Source organism: Salmo salar, chromosome 18, assembly GCF_965601325.2.
Source record: "Salmo salar chromosome 18, fSalSal1, whole genome shotgun sequence".
NCBI classification, from domain to species: domain Eukaryota; kingdom Metazoa; phylum Chordata; class Actinopteri; order Salmoniformes; family Salmonidae; genus Salmo; species Salmo salar.
This window is the reverse complement of record NC_138308.1, coordinates 11,340,761-11,357,208: the sequence shown is the minus strand read 5'-3', so window position 1 is coordinate 11,357,208 and position 16,448 is coordinate 11,340,761. Positions and strand designations below refer to the sequence as shown.

The window sequence follows — 16,448 nt, the reverse complement described above, 5'->3', positions numbered from 1 at the left end:
AGGCGTGATTTGCTGAAGGTAGGGCGGTGGAGGGCCTTGTAGACGTCCCAGAAGGGGGAGTAGCAGTGTTAAAAAATACTCGAAGCACAAGTACCACAGGAGATGTGTTGATAGTTCTTCAGTATCGTTTTCCTCAGATTTTAAGATATCCTTCCACCTAGATCACCTACACATGCTTTGTGTATGAGATTCTACAATAAAAACAAGAAGGGCAATTATAAGAATTAAGTGATGAACAACTTCCACCTTACCACCGCAGTTTAGAACTTGATTGTGTAGTATTTTAACTTTTTAATAATTAGCTTACGCAAATGTGTCCATCTGCTGTTGAGCTGGGCTTGCACACTCCCCAACCATTAGGCAGGTCAGCGGTATAACAGGCACTACAGGTGTAATTTAATTTACTTTGATGTCCTTATTTTATACCCTCGTTAAAATATGCTGAAGTTGCAGTACAGTATTAGTAAATATGGAGTTGGAATATACAAACATGAATCTTGCCTTTTTAACGGCTTTTGCTCCTGCTCTGAAAATTGGGCCACTTGTAAAACTCATTCAATGAGTGCAATTTAGAGAACTAATATTCTAATTGATATTTGTGTTATGTTAAAATAAGCTACCTTTACTACCTTGAGTTCAAGGATGCAGCAAGGATTTTCTAAAAAAGTTAATGTACAATCATAAAAATACTTATACCACTGTGTATTCTTATTCTTCATTTCACCAAATTACTATGTATTAAAGCAACCTCCTTTGAAAATGGAAACAAGGTGTGCTATTATGTACTGCATCAAACCTTTTTAATGAAGTTATTATTCTCTTCAATCTATATCACAAAGAAACCAATGATATTATACAGAGCAAAAACACAAGTAATTAGAAGGCCTATTTAAAAGTCTGAGTCATATTATGCATATACTTTATTTGATTTGTTCTGTTGAATGTCATTGCCGTGATGGTTTTACTGCTTTAGACCCCTCCAGCGGGCAGGTTAGGGGAGCGACTGGTACGACTGATGAGCATGGCAGGAAATTGGCAGATGGAAGCATCCATTTCAGCGCTAATTAGAGGGTCCATCAGCCCAAGGACTGACAGGGTTCAACTGGGCAATGTAGTGCCTGCCAGCTCCCATCCCGCACGCTTTATAAAACGGTCTTTAATTCCTAGGCACAATATCATTAACTTTGTAAGTGGATGAACACAATGGACAAGCAATTTAATTAACTTCTACCATTGGATGTTGGAGAGGAGACTAAATTCAATTAATGCACAATATTTCCCAAGGAGGCAGCCAAACTTGGGAGCGGGGCTGGATTGTTGGCAGGTCAGGCCGCTGCCGTGGGTTTGGCCAATTACGTCCTTGTTTAGACCCATCCATAATAATTTCTTCAAAATAAAATCTGTGATTTTGGAGATCAATCATGTGTGCATGTCACTCGAGTTTTCTCTGGAATTTTAGAATAATATGCAGGAGCTGCTTTCTAGAAGTTGACCAGCTCTCTTACCTGCGAGCCTAAACTCTCTCAGACAGACCGTTTCTGCCAGGATCAGTGTTATGGTTTAAAGGGACTTAAAGTAGTTATAGGATCTAGCACTCAAAACATTTCCCGGTTTTGGGGGGCTCATCCAGGATCTGTTCACTTTTAATGTTTTATCCCTGGATTGTTTGAAGATTGCGCAACACTTTATGTTATCTAGACATTATTTCAGAGTAACTATAAGGGGTAACTTGTATGTCATTGTTGTGCAATAAGTATGTTAGCACTTGTATTTACATACCTCTTACCATTGATTGTAATTATATTTTCCCCAAAAATACTTAAGAGGAAGCTTAAGTACTAAATACCTGCATGTACATACAGTTGTGGCCAAATCATAAAAAAGCACCCAGGAATGGTTCAAGAAGAAATGCTGGACTGTCCAAATCTGGCCAAAGATAAGTTCAGCTCTGAATCCCATCAAAAACCTATGGCGAGATCTGAAAACAGTAGTTGGTCGAAGGCACCCCTTAAACATTGACGAATTGGAGCAGTTTGCGGCTGAAGAATGAACCAAATTGCCAGTAGAAAGGTGCAGCAAATTCATTGATGGCTACAAGAAGCATTTGTCGGCAGTTATCTTGGCCGAATGATGTTGAACCAAGTACTAGCTCCAGGGGGCCAATCATTTTACCAATGCCATTTGTTTTTATTTTCTAAATTAAAATTGTAATTCAATTATAATTAAACTTGTTTCCCCCCCCAAAATTGGTTCTGTAATGTTGAAAATCCAATAAGTTGTGGAGACTTATTATTATTTTATTTTTTTGAAGAAAAAAATAGGGAATTATTTAAGAAAAGTGCAAGGGAAACAATATATTTGGTCACAGTTGTAGTTTTAGGTTGCTTAACTGGTAGTTGCTTTGGTTGTTACTTTGACAGATGATGACCCTATGGAATGTGAAGTGAGAACAAAGAGAATCAATTGTGGGCATTTCGAGAAAGGTAATTTATACTCAATGACTTAGCATTTATCCATCTTTATTTATCCAGCTAAGAACAATTCATTGCCTCATAAGAATACACCCTTGCATTTCTTTGGAAGATCCATTTCCCCCTGTGAGAATGCACGCGCACACACACACCCGCATACACATACACACACACAAACACACACACACACACACAATGTGCACCATGTCCCAATACTTATGGCACCCATCATCTTCTAAAAGTTCTCCCCCCATAGACAAGGGCTCCTTCAGGAAATGATCGATGGCTAAACATCCAGCCTGTTTTCAAATAAGAGGAAGTGACAGAATAACTTTTAATGAGAGTTTTGTCTGTGTATCCAGTCAGGCCTTCCACCAGACGATGAATAATAGACACTGTGGCTCAATACTCTGAATACTCAATCAATTGGACTGTGAGTGGTGCTTGGCAAACACATATGGCGGCGCGGGGGGGGGGGGGGGGGGGGAGTACTAAAGCGGTCTCGATCTGTATTTCTCTGCTGAAAAGCAAGCCTTCTATTGACGCTTTCTCCTGCCCGGGTGTTTTCATTGCATAGGATGACAAACAGCCTGTTTGTGCAGTATTGGAGATTTGTGCAGAGCTCTTCTCACAGAAGGCGTATAGTAAGCCATGAATAGCAAGTGGTCTAGCGCTCTCAGTGTGCCCTGTCTGGTCAAGATAACCGTTGAAATAATGCCATAGAATGTATTGCTTGTTCAAAGTAGGGCTTACATGTAAAATACAATGCTGAGTGTTCATTATAGACATGAGGTATTGAGTAAATATTGTTGTGGGGTGATCTTGTTTAATTTACAGTATCTTAGGGATGTTTGATAATATTGTGTGAGGTTGGTTGAGACTATCTGCACGGCAACCAATGAGTGAATTGTGTACCCATTAGATTAGTCAGTTTCCATGTTCATGCACCAAGCATATGATTGACTGTGGCTTGCCTGTGTTTTTGATGCATGGCAACACAGTTCCATCATGACAGTATATCTCACTAACCTTTTGCATCTGAAAACTCTGTGTTGCCGTTGTGTGTGTACATGTATGTGCGTGAACTACATGATGTGTCTGAGCCTACAAGCGTGTGTGCGTGTGTATATACGTGCGTGTGTGTATTCACATGTGACTTGACAGATGAGGGGACTTTGCAAGGACACTGAGAGAACTGCTGTTGGTAAAGTAGAACAGCCCATTTCCACATTTCATTTGGCCTGCCTGGATCAGCAGGGCACACATTTTAGACGGGGTAATAAAACATCATAGGAAACCTATGGGGAGATACGCTATCCTTAGCTCCCAGAGCAGGTACACTACAGCCATCCACTACCATAGATAACGCTGGTCCCATTTGAACTGTCACTTCTGACAGTAGTGCGTACTATCCATTCTGTCCCTTTTTGGAACTTACCTTATCCATCTTACTTGATAAAGGGCTCCTCAGATGGTTGTGTGTGTCACTCTCTGTCTCCCTGTCACTTGTCTCAAAATGCTCCTCAGGACATTCGGTGCATTGCACCGCTGGTGGCTTGAGGACAGTATGGTATTTGCCCCCAGAAGTGCACTGTGACACGGGACTGAGGCTACTCTTGGGACAGACCGTGCTCCCTCAGGGCGGAATAGAGAAAAATTATTACTTTTATGTTTGCTTTATGGCTCATTTTTCATATTAAATGCAGAAAATCCATTAGAGGTCATGATTCCGTACTTATTTTCCTCTACTATAACTAATTCCTGAAGCAGAGTATCGTTAAAGCACTCAGTGGAACAGACTTTGCAGGCTTCTGGACCTCTCAACTCTCTATTTTCCACTAGGCCAGCCCCTATCTACTAGGGTTATTGGAAATGTCAACTGCCTGTGTGCTCTCTCTGTCTCACTCTCTCTTCCTCTCCCTCTCTGTCTGTAACACACACACACCGATACAGCTTCCATTGTGTTAGAGTGGTTATCTCGTCTGAGCGGTGTGGCCGATACAACTCCCGATAAGAGATGCCATTGCCAGCGTGGGCAATAAAACCTGGATTTTATGGCTCGGTTATTGTCTTTCTGTCTACAATTATGGTGATTACTCATTTCCCCTAGCTCCTCTTGGCCCTTGCCAGTTGCACTTAATAGAGTGCATTTTACTAATGGAAAATGAAGTAGCCGTTGTGACAGTGGGCTTTATAAATATGTAAAATATACTTTTAATTATTTCAAGGGAATCTGGCAGCGACTCAATAAAGTGGTACGGGACAAACATACGCTTGACACAGGCCATTGTAAAGCCACTGGTAAAAGATAAGCATATCCTGTCCGCGCAGTCAGGCTCTAATTCATATTTTGAGCCTGTCATGTTCAGAGACAAATGGATTAATTGCAGCCCGCTAATATAATCGGTTCTTCATGAGGAGGGAGCAAGAATAAGACCAGCCAGTCCATTTTGAACCCTGATGCCAAATAAATATCTATTAGGCTAGAGGTTAAGTCGATTTTTCGTGATTACACATAAGTATTTAGACCCTTTGCTATGAGACTCAAAGTTGAGCTCAGGTGCATCCTGTTTCCATTGATCATGCTTGAAATGTTTTTTGAATCCACCTATGGTAAATTCAATTCATTGGACATGATTTGGAAAGACACACACCTGTCTATATAAGGTTTCACAGTTGACAGTGCATGTCAGAGCAAAAACCAAGCCATGAGATCGAAGGAGTTGTCTGTATCAAATCAAATCAAATGTATTTATATAGCCCTTCTTACATCAGCTGATATCTCAAAGTGCTGTACAGAAACCCAGCCTAAAACCCCAAACAGCAAGCAATGCAGGTGTAGAAGCACGGTGGCTAGGAAAAACTCCCTAGAAAGGCCAAAACCTAGGAAGAAACCTAGAGAGGAACCAGGCTATGAGGGGTGGCCAGTCCTCTTCTGGCTGTGCCGGGTGGAGATTATAACAGAACATGGCCAAGATGTTCAAATGTTCATAAATGACCAGCATGGTCAAATAATAATAATCACAGTTGTCGAGGGTGCAACAAGTCAGCACCTCAAGAGTAAATGTCAGTTGGCTTTTCATAGCCGATCATTGAGAGTATCTCTACCGCTCCTGCTGTCTCTAGAGAGTTGAAAACAGCAGGTCTGGGCAAGGTAGCACGTCCGGTGAACAGGTCAGGGTTCCATAGCCGCAGGCAGAACAGTTGAAACTGGAGCAGCAGCATGGCCAGGTGGACTGGGGACAGCAAGGAGTCATCATGTCAGGTAGTCCTGAGGCATGGTCCTAGGGCTCAGGTCCTCTGAGAGAGAGAAAGAGAGAATTAGAGAGAGCATACTTAAATTCACACAGGACACCGGATAAGACAGGAGAAATACTCCAGAGAGTTGAAAACAGCAGGTCTGGGACAAGTAGCACGTCCCACAGGTAGCCCCCCGACACAAACTACTGCAGCATAAATACTGGAGGCTGAGACAGGAGCGGTCAGGAGACACTGTGGCCCCATCCGACGATACCCCCGGACAGGGCCAAACAGGAAGGATATAAACCCCACCCACTTTGCCAAAGCACAGCCCCCACACCACTAGAGGGATAACTTCAACCACCAACTTACCATCCTGAGACAAGGCCGTGTATAGCCCACAAAGATCTCCGCCACGGCACAACCCAAGGGGGGGCGCCAACCCAGACAGGAAGACCATGTCAGTGACTCAACCCACTCAAGTGACGCACCCCTCCTAGGGACTGCATGGAAGAACACCAATAAGCCAGTGACTCAGCCCCTGTAATAGGGTTAGAGACAGAGAATCCCAGTATAGACTTAAAGGTTGAGATCGAGTCTGCATCTCTCACATGGGTAGGCAGACCATTCCATAAAAATGGAGCTCTATAGGAGAAAGCTCTGCCTCCAGCTGTTTGCTTAGAAATTCTAGGGACAATTAGGAGGCCTGCGTCTTGTGACCGTAGCATACGTGTAGGTATGTACGGCAGGACCAAATCGGAAAGATAGGTAGGAGCAAGCCCATGTAATGCTTTGTAGGTTAGCAGTAAAACCTTGAAATCAGCCCTTGCCTTAACAGGAAGCCATTGTAGGGAGGCTAGCACTGGAGTAATATGATCATTTTTTTTTTGTTTCTAGTCAGGATTCTAGCAGCCGTATTTAGCACTAACTGAAGTTTATTTAGTGCTTTATACGGGTAGCCGGAAAGTAGACCATTGCAGTAGTCCAACCTAGAAGTAACAAAAGCATGGATTAATTTTTCTGCATCATTTGTGGACAGAAAGTTTCAGATTTTTGCAATGTTACATAGATGGAAAAAAGCTGCCCTTGAAACAGTCTTGATATGTTCGTCAAAAGAGAGATTAGGGTCCAGAGTAACGCCGAGGTCCTTCACAGTTTTATTTGAGATGACTGTACAACCATCAAGATTAATTGTCAGATTTAACAGAAAATCTCTTTGTTTCTTGGGACCTTGAACAAGCATCTCTGTTTTGTCCGAGTTTAAAAGTAGAAAGTTTGCAGCCATCCACTTCCTTATGTCTGAAACACAGGCTTCTAGCGAGGGCAATTTTGGGGCTTCACCATGTTTCATTGAAATGTACAGCTGTGTGTCATCCGCATTGCAGTGAAATTTAACATTATGTTTTCGAATGACATCCCCAAGAGGTAAAATATATAGTGAAAACAATAGTGGTCCTAAAACGGAACCTTGAGGAACACCAAAATTTACAGTTGATTTGTCAGAGGATGAACCATTCACAGAGACAAACTGATATCTTTCCGACAGATTAGATCTGAACCAGGCCAGAACTTGTCCGTGTAGAGCTCCAAGACAGGATTGTGTTGATGCATAGATCTGGGGAAGGGTAACAAAACATTTATGCAGGAGTGAAAGTCCCCAATAACACAGTGGCCTCATCATTCTTAAATGGAAGATGTTTGGAACAACCACAAACTCTTCCTAGAGCTGACGGCTCGACAAACTGAGCAATCGGGGGACTAGGGCCTTGGTCAGGGAGGTGACCAAGAACCCGGTGGTCACTCTGACAGAGTTTGTTAGTGGAGAGGGGAGAAACTTCCAGAAGGACAACCATCTCTGGAGCACTCTACCAATCAGGCCTTTATGGTAGAGTGGCCAGGAGGAAGCCACTCTTCAGTAAAAGGCACATGACAGCCCGCTTGGAGTTTGCCAAAAGGCACCAGAGCCCGGACTTGAACCCGTTCTAACATCTCTGGAGAGACCTGAAAATAGCTGTGCAGCAACGCTCCCCATCCAACCTGACAGAGCTTGAGAGGATCTGTAGAGAAGAATGGGAGAAACTCCCCAAATACAGATGTGCCAAGCTTGTAGCGTCATACCCATGAAGTATCAAGGCTGTAATCGCTGCCAAAGGTGCTTCAACAAAGTACTGAGTAAAGGGTCTTAATATTTATGTAAATGTCATATCTAATTTAATATTTTTGATACATTTGCAAAAATGTCTAAACCTGTTTTTGCTTTGTCATTATGGGGTATTATGTGTAGATTGATGGGGGGGGGGGGGGCATTTTTATCCATTATAGAATAAGGCTGTAAAGTAACAAAATGTGGAAAAAAGTCAAGGGGTTTGAATACTTTCCAAGTGCACTGTATAGCCACTTAGGTGCAACTTTTTATCATTTATTTGAAGGTTGATTCATTAAGATTTGTTTAGTCATCATATCAATTCTATTTTGGGGAGGTCACATTCGCTGGTTTTTGTGGAGTAATCAATGTCCATGCGGCATTTATGAGCATGCAGCAACCCACGGCTGCAACTAGTTGGTTTTTGGGTGATGCTGTGGCCTACCTGTGCACTAAACAAGCAAACGCAGGCCTATTTGGATTCTCTGTTGACTATAGGCTAGAAATGTTTGTAATTGTACTGAGTTTTAATGGTGATTGAAATTCATATTTCGACTCATATTTTTATATTTTAGCTTAATTACTATTTATTCTGGATTCATTCCAAATATACAAACTGCAGCAACAAAAACAACAGTGGTGTCATTTTGACATCTAGCAGTTTCCCTCCCTCACCCCCCTAATGTCCCCCTCTCTTTCTCTCACTCTGTCAGTGGCAGTTTGAGGTGAAAAAGAGCATAAAGAAAACCTACGAGAAATTAAAAGGGGGCCCTTCCTGGAAGCCGTCCTCCTGCTGAGGGGAAAGTTGACCTCGAGTCCTACTGCTTTCAATCCATCCCTCGCTTTTTTGTCCTCCTTCAGAAAAAGGAGGGAGGAAGATAGAATGAAAGAGCGGTGCATGGTGGTGGGTTTGGGTCACCAGCCGCTGTTCTCATCAATTAAATGTGCGACAGTGTTTTCCGTTGGATGAACTTCTATGTCAAGGAGATGGGCAGGACCTCATGTTTGTGCTTTTGACAAATCGGCAAATGTTTAATCTCAAGATGTGCCGGCGCTCATAAATAATGCAGGGTCTGGCTGCCGAGCCCCCAAACTCTCCCCCTGCCAGAGAGGGTGTCTGCTCCGCCCCTAAAAGGAAAACGGCACAAAATCAGACTAAATCCTCTCTCTCCCTCTCCCTCTGTCCTTTTCTCCCTCTGCCGTCTGTCTCCTCCCCTCTAAGGAGACTTACGCCTCTCTCTCTCTTATTCTCTCTCTCATTCTCTGTTTCCCTCTCTCTCATTCTCTCCCTCTCTCATTCTGTTTCCCTCTCTCTTTCTTTCTCTCTCTCCCTCTCCCTCTCTCTCTGTCTCTCTTTCTCTCTGCCGCGCTCTCTCTCTTTCTGTCCCTCTCTTTGAAGCTCTTATGCCCTTCCTTGTCCCGCCACTAACCATTCCACGACCTGCACAAATCTGAACTGGGCTCACTTTCGTTTCGTGTTGTCATCCAATGTATTTTTTTCTTCTCTCCCTAATATCTATTTCTTCCTCTTTTGCTCTCTATTCTCTACATGCTGCAGTGTAGGAGGAGAAAGGAGGGTTGCAAGCAGCAGGACCAATGACAGAATTATCCTCAAGCAAGGGCTGAGGGCTCGCTATGTCAAAGCCCCAGCGGACTGAGAGCAGGCTTTTCCTCTATTGCCTAGATGTAAAAAGCACAGAGAAAGCGTGTAGTGGACTGTGAACCGCATCAAATCCCCTGCATTATTTTTTCCCCCACAGTTTGTTTGGGTTGTCTACAGACTCGGGAAACTTTGTGATTGTTCTTTCAGAAATTAAGATTTTAATCCTATTGAAGTAGTTCTTTGGTTGTTCCAAAGTCCATCTGAATGTGTCCTTTGAAAAGCTAGAATGATTTATTCTTCAGGAAGCCTTGTACCAAGTATAGGGTCTGAGGACTCTGCATTGAATGCACTGTATATTCGATTGACCGCTTTAATTCAATATCTGCTGTGGGAAAATACTGTACATAAACTAAAGAGTGGTGTGATTTGTTGCCTGGAATGATTAGTGTGTGTACCTTATTTGCCCTCTACACAGCAAAGCTCTACAAATGAATGGTGCTTTGTACTACTTGGAACTAATCTTTGCTTCTATTGCTCAGTATGATTTTGTGGTTAGTTAATCCCAGGTTATTTCCAAGAATCTCTGACTAAATGGTTTGTTAACAATTCTCCTAAATCTCATGCGCTCTCTATCTTCCAGGCACTAGGAAGTTGCTACTTTCTTCACGAATCCTTGAAAAACATCCACCAGTTTGATTTCAAAGGTGAGTCCCCCCCCCAATGAAATCTCTACCCCTGCCCTCTCACAAACCCCCTCCATATAACACCCTACATTCCACGGCCCATCACCGCTTCCATCAAAACCAGTAAGGTTGAGATTGGCAGGGGGAAGATCATGTTCAGGAGCGATAGATAGAATGGTAATGCTTATTAATATTAGGATTTAATTCATGGGTTTTCGGGCTCCACGGTAATTGTGTACGGCGGTTATTGGACAGTTACGGCCCTCTCATCAGCTTGGGGTGTCAGAGGGCCAGGGGCCTGGCGGCCAGGCTAATTAAAGAGGGGATATAGATGTGGAGCCGCAACGTTGTTCCCATTACACCAGAGTCAGCATTAGCACCATCCTCTCACCACCAGTGAAGGACAGGGCGAGGGGGAATGTGAGAGGACACACACACACACACGCATGCAGCATTCAGACATGGATACACACACACACACACACAGAAACAGAGTGCTCCTCTTACATGGGATTAGGATATATCCAGAATGAGCTCATTTACGCTTTACAAGATGCTACTGGACTGAATAAATACTTTAACTATGTAGAAGACGTCAGTTGTTACACCTGCTTCTTTGGTAAAGAACTATGCCACATTTTCCATGACCCATATTCATTAAGCGTCTCAGCTCCCTCCTGTCCATTCATAATAATCCAAAAGTCCAAACTGATCCTAGATCAGCACTGCTACTCTGAGACGGTTTATGGAAACGGGTCCACATATCAGGTGAATGTGGGAGACGTTTTCAGGCTCTGGCCCCAGTTCAGGTTATGTGTTATAGTTTCATGATACATCCAGGCTGTATCACAACTGGCCGTGATCGTCCAGGTTTGGCCAATGTAGGCCGCCATTGTAAATAAGAATTTGTTCTTAACTGACTTGCCTAGTTAAATAAAGGTTAAATAAAAATAAATGAAATAAAACATGGATGCCTTAGGATGAGGTGAACCGAATAGTGACGCCGTGACCGATACTCATAGGATCAGGTTCAGAGATCTTGACATGCCAAGTTTTTTTTACCTCTAAGATATTTTCAGCCTTTTACACGCTGACTAAAACATGCTCACCCTTTAGTTCTACAAATTTCGGAGCGTTCAAAAGGTTAAAAATATCTGAGAGGTCAAAATGGTTTGGCATGTCAAGCTCTCTCTCTGACACTGAGTATGGGTCACAGTGTCACGCTGTTTGGTTCACCTTAGATCACCTAAGGCCTCCTTGTAAGTACAACACACAACCTGAATTTAGACTGGGTAGGCGTGGAGAATCTGTTGCTTCACCTAGGCAGGAGTTCCCCTATACTTCCACTAACAACCAGCAGGTGGAGTAGTAGGCTGATGAAGCTCTTGCTTTATGCGTGCATGACTACATCTAGAATCTAGATCTACACAACACTGTTTTGTGACGTTAGTATGTTTAAACTGTGAATCATGCTCTTAAGACTAGCTAGTATTGTATTAATACGGCCTCTGGCTTTCTGTCTGTGTTTTTCCCCACAGCCAAGAAATTCAAGAAGGTGGTTGGGAAAGAGATCTACTCAGACACTCTAGAGAGCACACCCATGTTGGAGAAGGAAAAGTTTCCTCAGGACTACTTCCCTGAGGTGCGTATCCTTCCACTGTTGCTGTAGTGACTGAGAGGGACTATCTCTCAGCCTCTGTACTGCTTTCTGAAGCTCTGGGACTTTGATTGACAGAGTGCTGTCATTAATGAACACTAAACAGCAATGTGACATTATGACACCACTATCACTATACTGTTTAATGCCTCTATCACATCGATAGCGTCATTACGCAAAATGGTACTCAGCATCATCTGGATGTGTGCAACCAAAAGTTCAACATTCACCTTCTGCTGCCATATCTGTCAAGCCGTCTACGCACACAGCTGGACACGTACGTTCGATAGATCCAACATATGCACTGCAACTGCAAGGCAAGCTGCAGGGCAAAAGCAGTGTTCCATTGGAAATGAATGTACTTCTGGTGTACCAAAATGCAACGACGCGATCGAGGCTTTACAATCTAATAACATCATCACATTGTTTTCACGAGACAGCATGGTGGTATGGAGAATTCTTGTGGTGTGTGACTGTGCCAGATCGTTTAGTGTGCGCACCACTAAGTTGTCAAGACAAAAAAACGACATGAAAGACTGTCGTTTAATGTGAGTCTCAGCAATGTTAGGATTTTGAAAGTTGTGTAGCGTACACCCGGCATAAGGCATGGACCTTGTTAATACATTTTGGATGGTTGCATTTAGTCCCCATAATACAGTAGGTATTGCAAGTGCTGAAAAAGTTTTGGTTATATCTGTTTTTATTTTATTTTACTTGCAAAACTTTTGCAGCACTTTGTTTTTGAGATGTTTTATTTTTTTTGCGAAATGGTTTATGTTGCGTAATACATTTTGAATATTTTCAAAAGTAGGCATATGTTTTTACCAAATAAACCACAGAAAAACATAACTATTGATATTATTACACATTTATGGTAGTTTTTCCTCTTACTATTTTGCATTTTCACAAAAGATACGTTATGATGTGAAAACATAAGTTTATTTTGGTTTCTGCATTTTATTCTTTATTTACTTTCCCTCAAAAAGTAAATGAATACAAGGATCAGTTGAACAGTGGAAGATTGAGATGGCACTCTTGCAACAGCTTTAATTCGGTGGCTTGCTGGGCTTCGTAGTGCAGCCTGTGTGCGTTGTATGTCTGTTCGTTCTGTGGGTTCCTCTGCTGGGTCCACATCATAAGGGAACGTCGCGCTGTGCTGATATAGTAATAAAGAGCATGAGTGCCCGCGTGTCAGCCCCATGCTCCTCGCTCATCTGTCAACCGCGCTCCGCCGGCCACCTCCTCAAATATATGCAAAGGAGATGGATACATCCTTTCACAGACGTACTCTCCCAATTTCCGTCTCTTTCACACACACACTCTCATGTACACATTTTCTCTCTCTCTCTCTCTGCCCCCCCCCCCCCACCTTGGAGTTCCCCAGTTTGCCATTTTCAAAGATGATCTAAAACCAATTACATCGATTGAGGCGTGAAGTTGTTTAAAATTATTACAAGAAACGGGTGTTTGGTGCGTTACGAAGACAACCGGAAAACAAAACAAAACTGGGTGCGAAAAGCAAGCAGATGCCTGAGAAAGTTTACTCCCTGATTTATGCCTCTTTCCCGGCTGGGTTATGAATCCAGGATGATGCTCCCGAGAGCAGCACTCCAGATAATGTTAGACATTTAAAAATAGCAGATTTGTGTAGTCTATCAGGGCCGAGTATTTTTTTTTCTTCTCCCCCCCCCGCCCAGCTCCGTAGTGAGAAATTGGTTATCATAGATCACAGATACTGCTCAAACCTCTTATGAAAGATGAATTAATTTCACTAATGCTTTAATGCAGAGCTCTCATGAGGAAGTCAGGCGCGCGATAACCCCTGCCTTGTCCCCGCTTCCTCCATGGTGATTTATGCTGTCTTTTAGTAGATGAAACCGCCTGGATTTGCCATTCATCTGCAGCCTTAAGGAATTCTATTAACAGGGGATCTGGGACAAGACGGACCGCAATGGGGGAGTCCAACTGGGTTCTGCAGGGTACCGCTCTGGGTCTCAGAGTGTTGTGGAAACTGGATAGTCATCCTAAAACATGATATACTAGAAAAGAGACCTCGCCAAGACCTTAGAGTATGTGAGCTACAGAGAGCATGGGTTGTTATCATGTTATCTTCCATTAGAATCTACTGTATAAAGGTATCATTTTCTGTCGTTTTCTAATGTTTTGATACCCCGTATCGAGAGGTGAAGCTGTAGAATGTAGCAGCAGACAGTTTAGCCAGCTTGTCGGAGACTAACACCTCTCTTTCTCCGCTTGCACGTTTGCTTTACAGTCCACCGTTAATAAACTGCCACTCAGAGGGCCTGATGACATCATGGTGGGAGGGGTTGGTCTGTACGGCCCATGTTTGAGTGACAGCGCTGGTTAAAGACTAGCAATGTAACAGAGACAAAATTACATTTCCTGGCATCTCTTAGATTTTAGTGCCCTTGGGTTGGTTGTGGGTGTATACTAGTGTATGGGTGTGTATACTAGTGTACAGTTGAAGTCGGAAGTTTACATACACTTTGGTTGGAGTCATTAAAACTCATTTTTCAACCACTCCACAAATTTCTTGTTAACAAACTATAGTTTTGGCAAGTTTGTTAGGACATTTGCTTTGTGCATGACACAAGTAATTTTTCCAACAATTGTTGATTATTTCACAATTCCAGTTGGTCAGAAGTTTACATAGACTAACTTGATTGTGCCTTTAAACAGCTTGGAAAATTCCAGAAAATGATGTCATGGATTTAGAAGATTCTGATAGGCTAATTGACATAATTTGAGTCAATTGGAAGTGTACCTGTGGATGTATTTCAAGGCCTATCTTCAAACTCAGTGCCTTTTTGCTTGACATCATGGGAAAATCAAAAGAAATCAGCAAAGACCTCAGAAAACAAATTGTAGACCTCCACAAGTCTGGTTCGTCCATAGGTGAAATTTCCAAACGCCTGAAGGTACCACTTTCATCTTTACAATAAACAATAGTACGCAAGTATAAACACCATGGGACCACGCAGCCGTCATACCGCTCAGGAAGGAGACGTGTTCTGTCTCCTAGAGATTAACGTACTTTAGTGCGAAAAGTGCAAATAAATCGCAGAACAACAGCAAAGGACCTTGTGAAGATGCTGGAGGAAACAGGTACAAAAGTAAGTATATCCACAGTAAAATGAGTTCTTTATCGACATAACCTGAAAGGCCCCTCAGCAAGGAAGGAGCCACTGCTCCATAACCGCCATAAAAAAGCCCGACTACGGTTTGCAACTGCACATGGGGACAAAGATCGTACTTTTTGAAGAAATGTCCTCTGGTCTGATGAAACAAAATTATAACTGTTTGGCCATAATGACCATCGTTATGTTTGGAGGAAAAAGGGGGAGGCTTGCAAGCCAAAGAACACCATCCCAACCGTGAAGCACGGGGGTGGCAGCATTATATTGTGGGGGTGCTTTGCTGCAAGAGAGACTGGTGCACTTCACAAAATAGATGGCATCTTAAGGAAGGAAAATTATGTGGATATATTGAAGCAACATCTTCCAAATGGACAATGACCCCAAGCATACTTCCAAAGTTGTGGCAAAATGGCTTAAGGACAACAAAGTCAAGGTATTGGAGTGGCCATCACTAAGCCCTGACCTCAATCCCATAGAAAATTTGTGGGCAGAACTGAAAGAATGTGTGTGAGCAAGGAGGCCTACTAACCTGACTCAGTTACTCCAGCTCTGTCAGGAGGAATGGGCCAAAATTCACCCAACTTATTGTGGGATGCTTGTGGAAGGCTACCCGAAACGTTTGACCCAAGTTAAACAATGTTAAGGCAATGCTACCAAATACTAATTGAGTGTATGTAAACTTCTGACCCACTGGGAATGTGATGAAAGAAATAAAAGCTGAAATAAATCATTCTCTCTACTATTATTCTGACATTTCACATTCTTAAAATAAGGTGGTGATCCTAACTGACCTAAGGCAGGGAATTTTTACTAGGTTTAAATGTTAGGAATTGTGAAAAACTGAGTTTAAATGTATTTGGCTAAGGTGTATGTAAACTTCTGACTTCAACTGTATTAATGTTGTGTGTTTGCTTTGACCCCTACTCATACCCCTGTCACACACACCCTTGCTGTCTCATGTAGACCTCTCATGTCCACAATGGGGGTGAACAGGATCCTACTGTGACCCCAAGTCCCCTGGGTTAAGTCTGCTGAAATGACAACCCCTCCCTCCATGTATGCAAAACACACTGCCTTCATACTCCACAGCCTGTGAGTTATGGCTTGAAGTGGAGGAGAAAGGAGGGAGGGACATTAATTGAAAGCTGAATAAGAAGGAACTGGGCAAAATAGCGGGCACATTTCTTTTGAAAGGTCGATGTGATGGATTTGGTGACCTGTCATTTCTTGTTGTTCCGTCAATCCTTTCAACTCGCCCGAGTATTTATAAATATATTTGTTGGTGCAGTAATACATGCTTCCAAAAAACATTGCATCATAAGTATTTCTCCTTGGCTTATATAAATAAAGTGTACGACCGAGACCTCAATGTCCCCTTTCCATTGATTGCGCACGGAAGTGGAAAAAACTAACCGGGCCATAGATCATTGTCCGTACAAGTTTGTATTTCTTGGTTGCTACCACACGTCTGCTCATAAAAGCATTGGTTGTGG

At 42.7% G+C, this 16,448-nt stretch overlaps 1 protein-coding gene across 2 annotated transcripts in view; it reads left to right on the top strand.

The window, feature by feature from the left end:
• LOC106576776 (inositol polyphosphate-5-phosphatase A) overlaps positions 1-16,448 on the top strand; it is a 281,297-nt gene that overhangs the window by 149,208 nt on the left and 115,641 nt on the right. For both annotated transcript variants that reach the window (XM_045700743.2, XM_014154171.3), the window contains exons 5-6: positions 10,098-10,161; positions 11,679-11,782. In XM_045700743.2, coding sequence (XP_045556699.1) covers positions 10,098-10,161; positions 11,679-11,782 — 168 coding nt within the window. The remainder of the gene's footprint in view (positions 1-10,097; positions 10,162-11,678; positions 11,783-16,448) is intronic.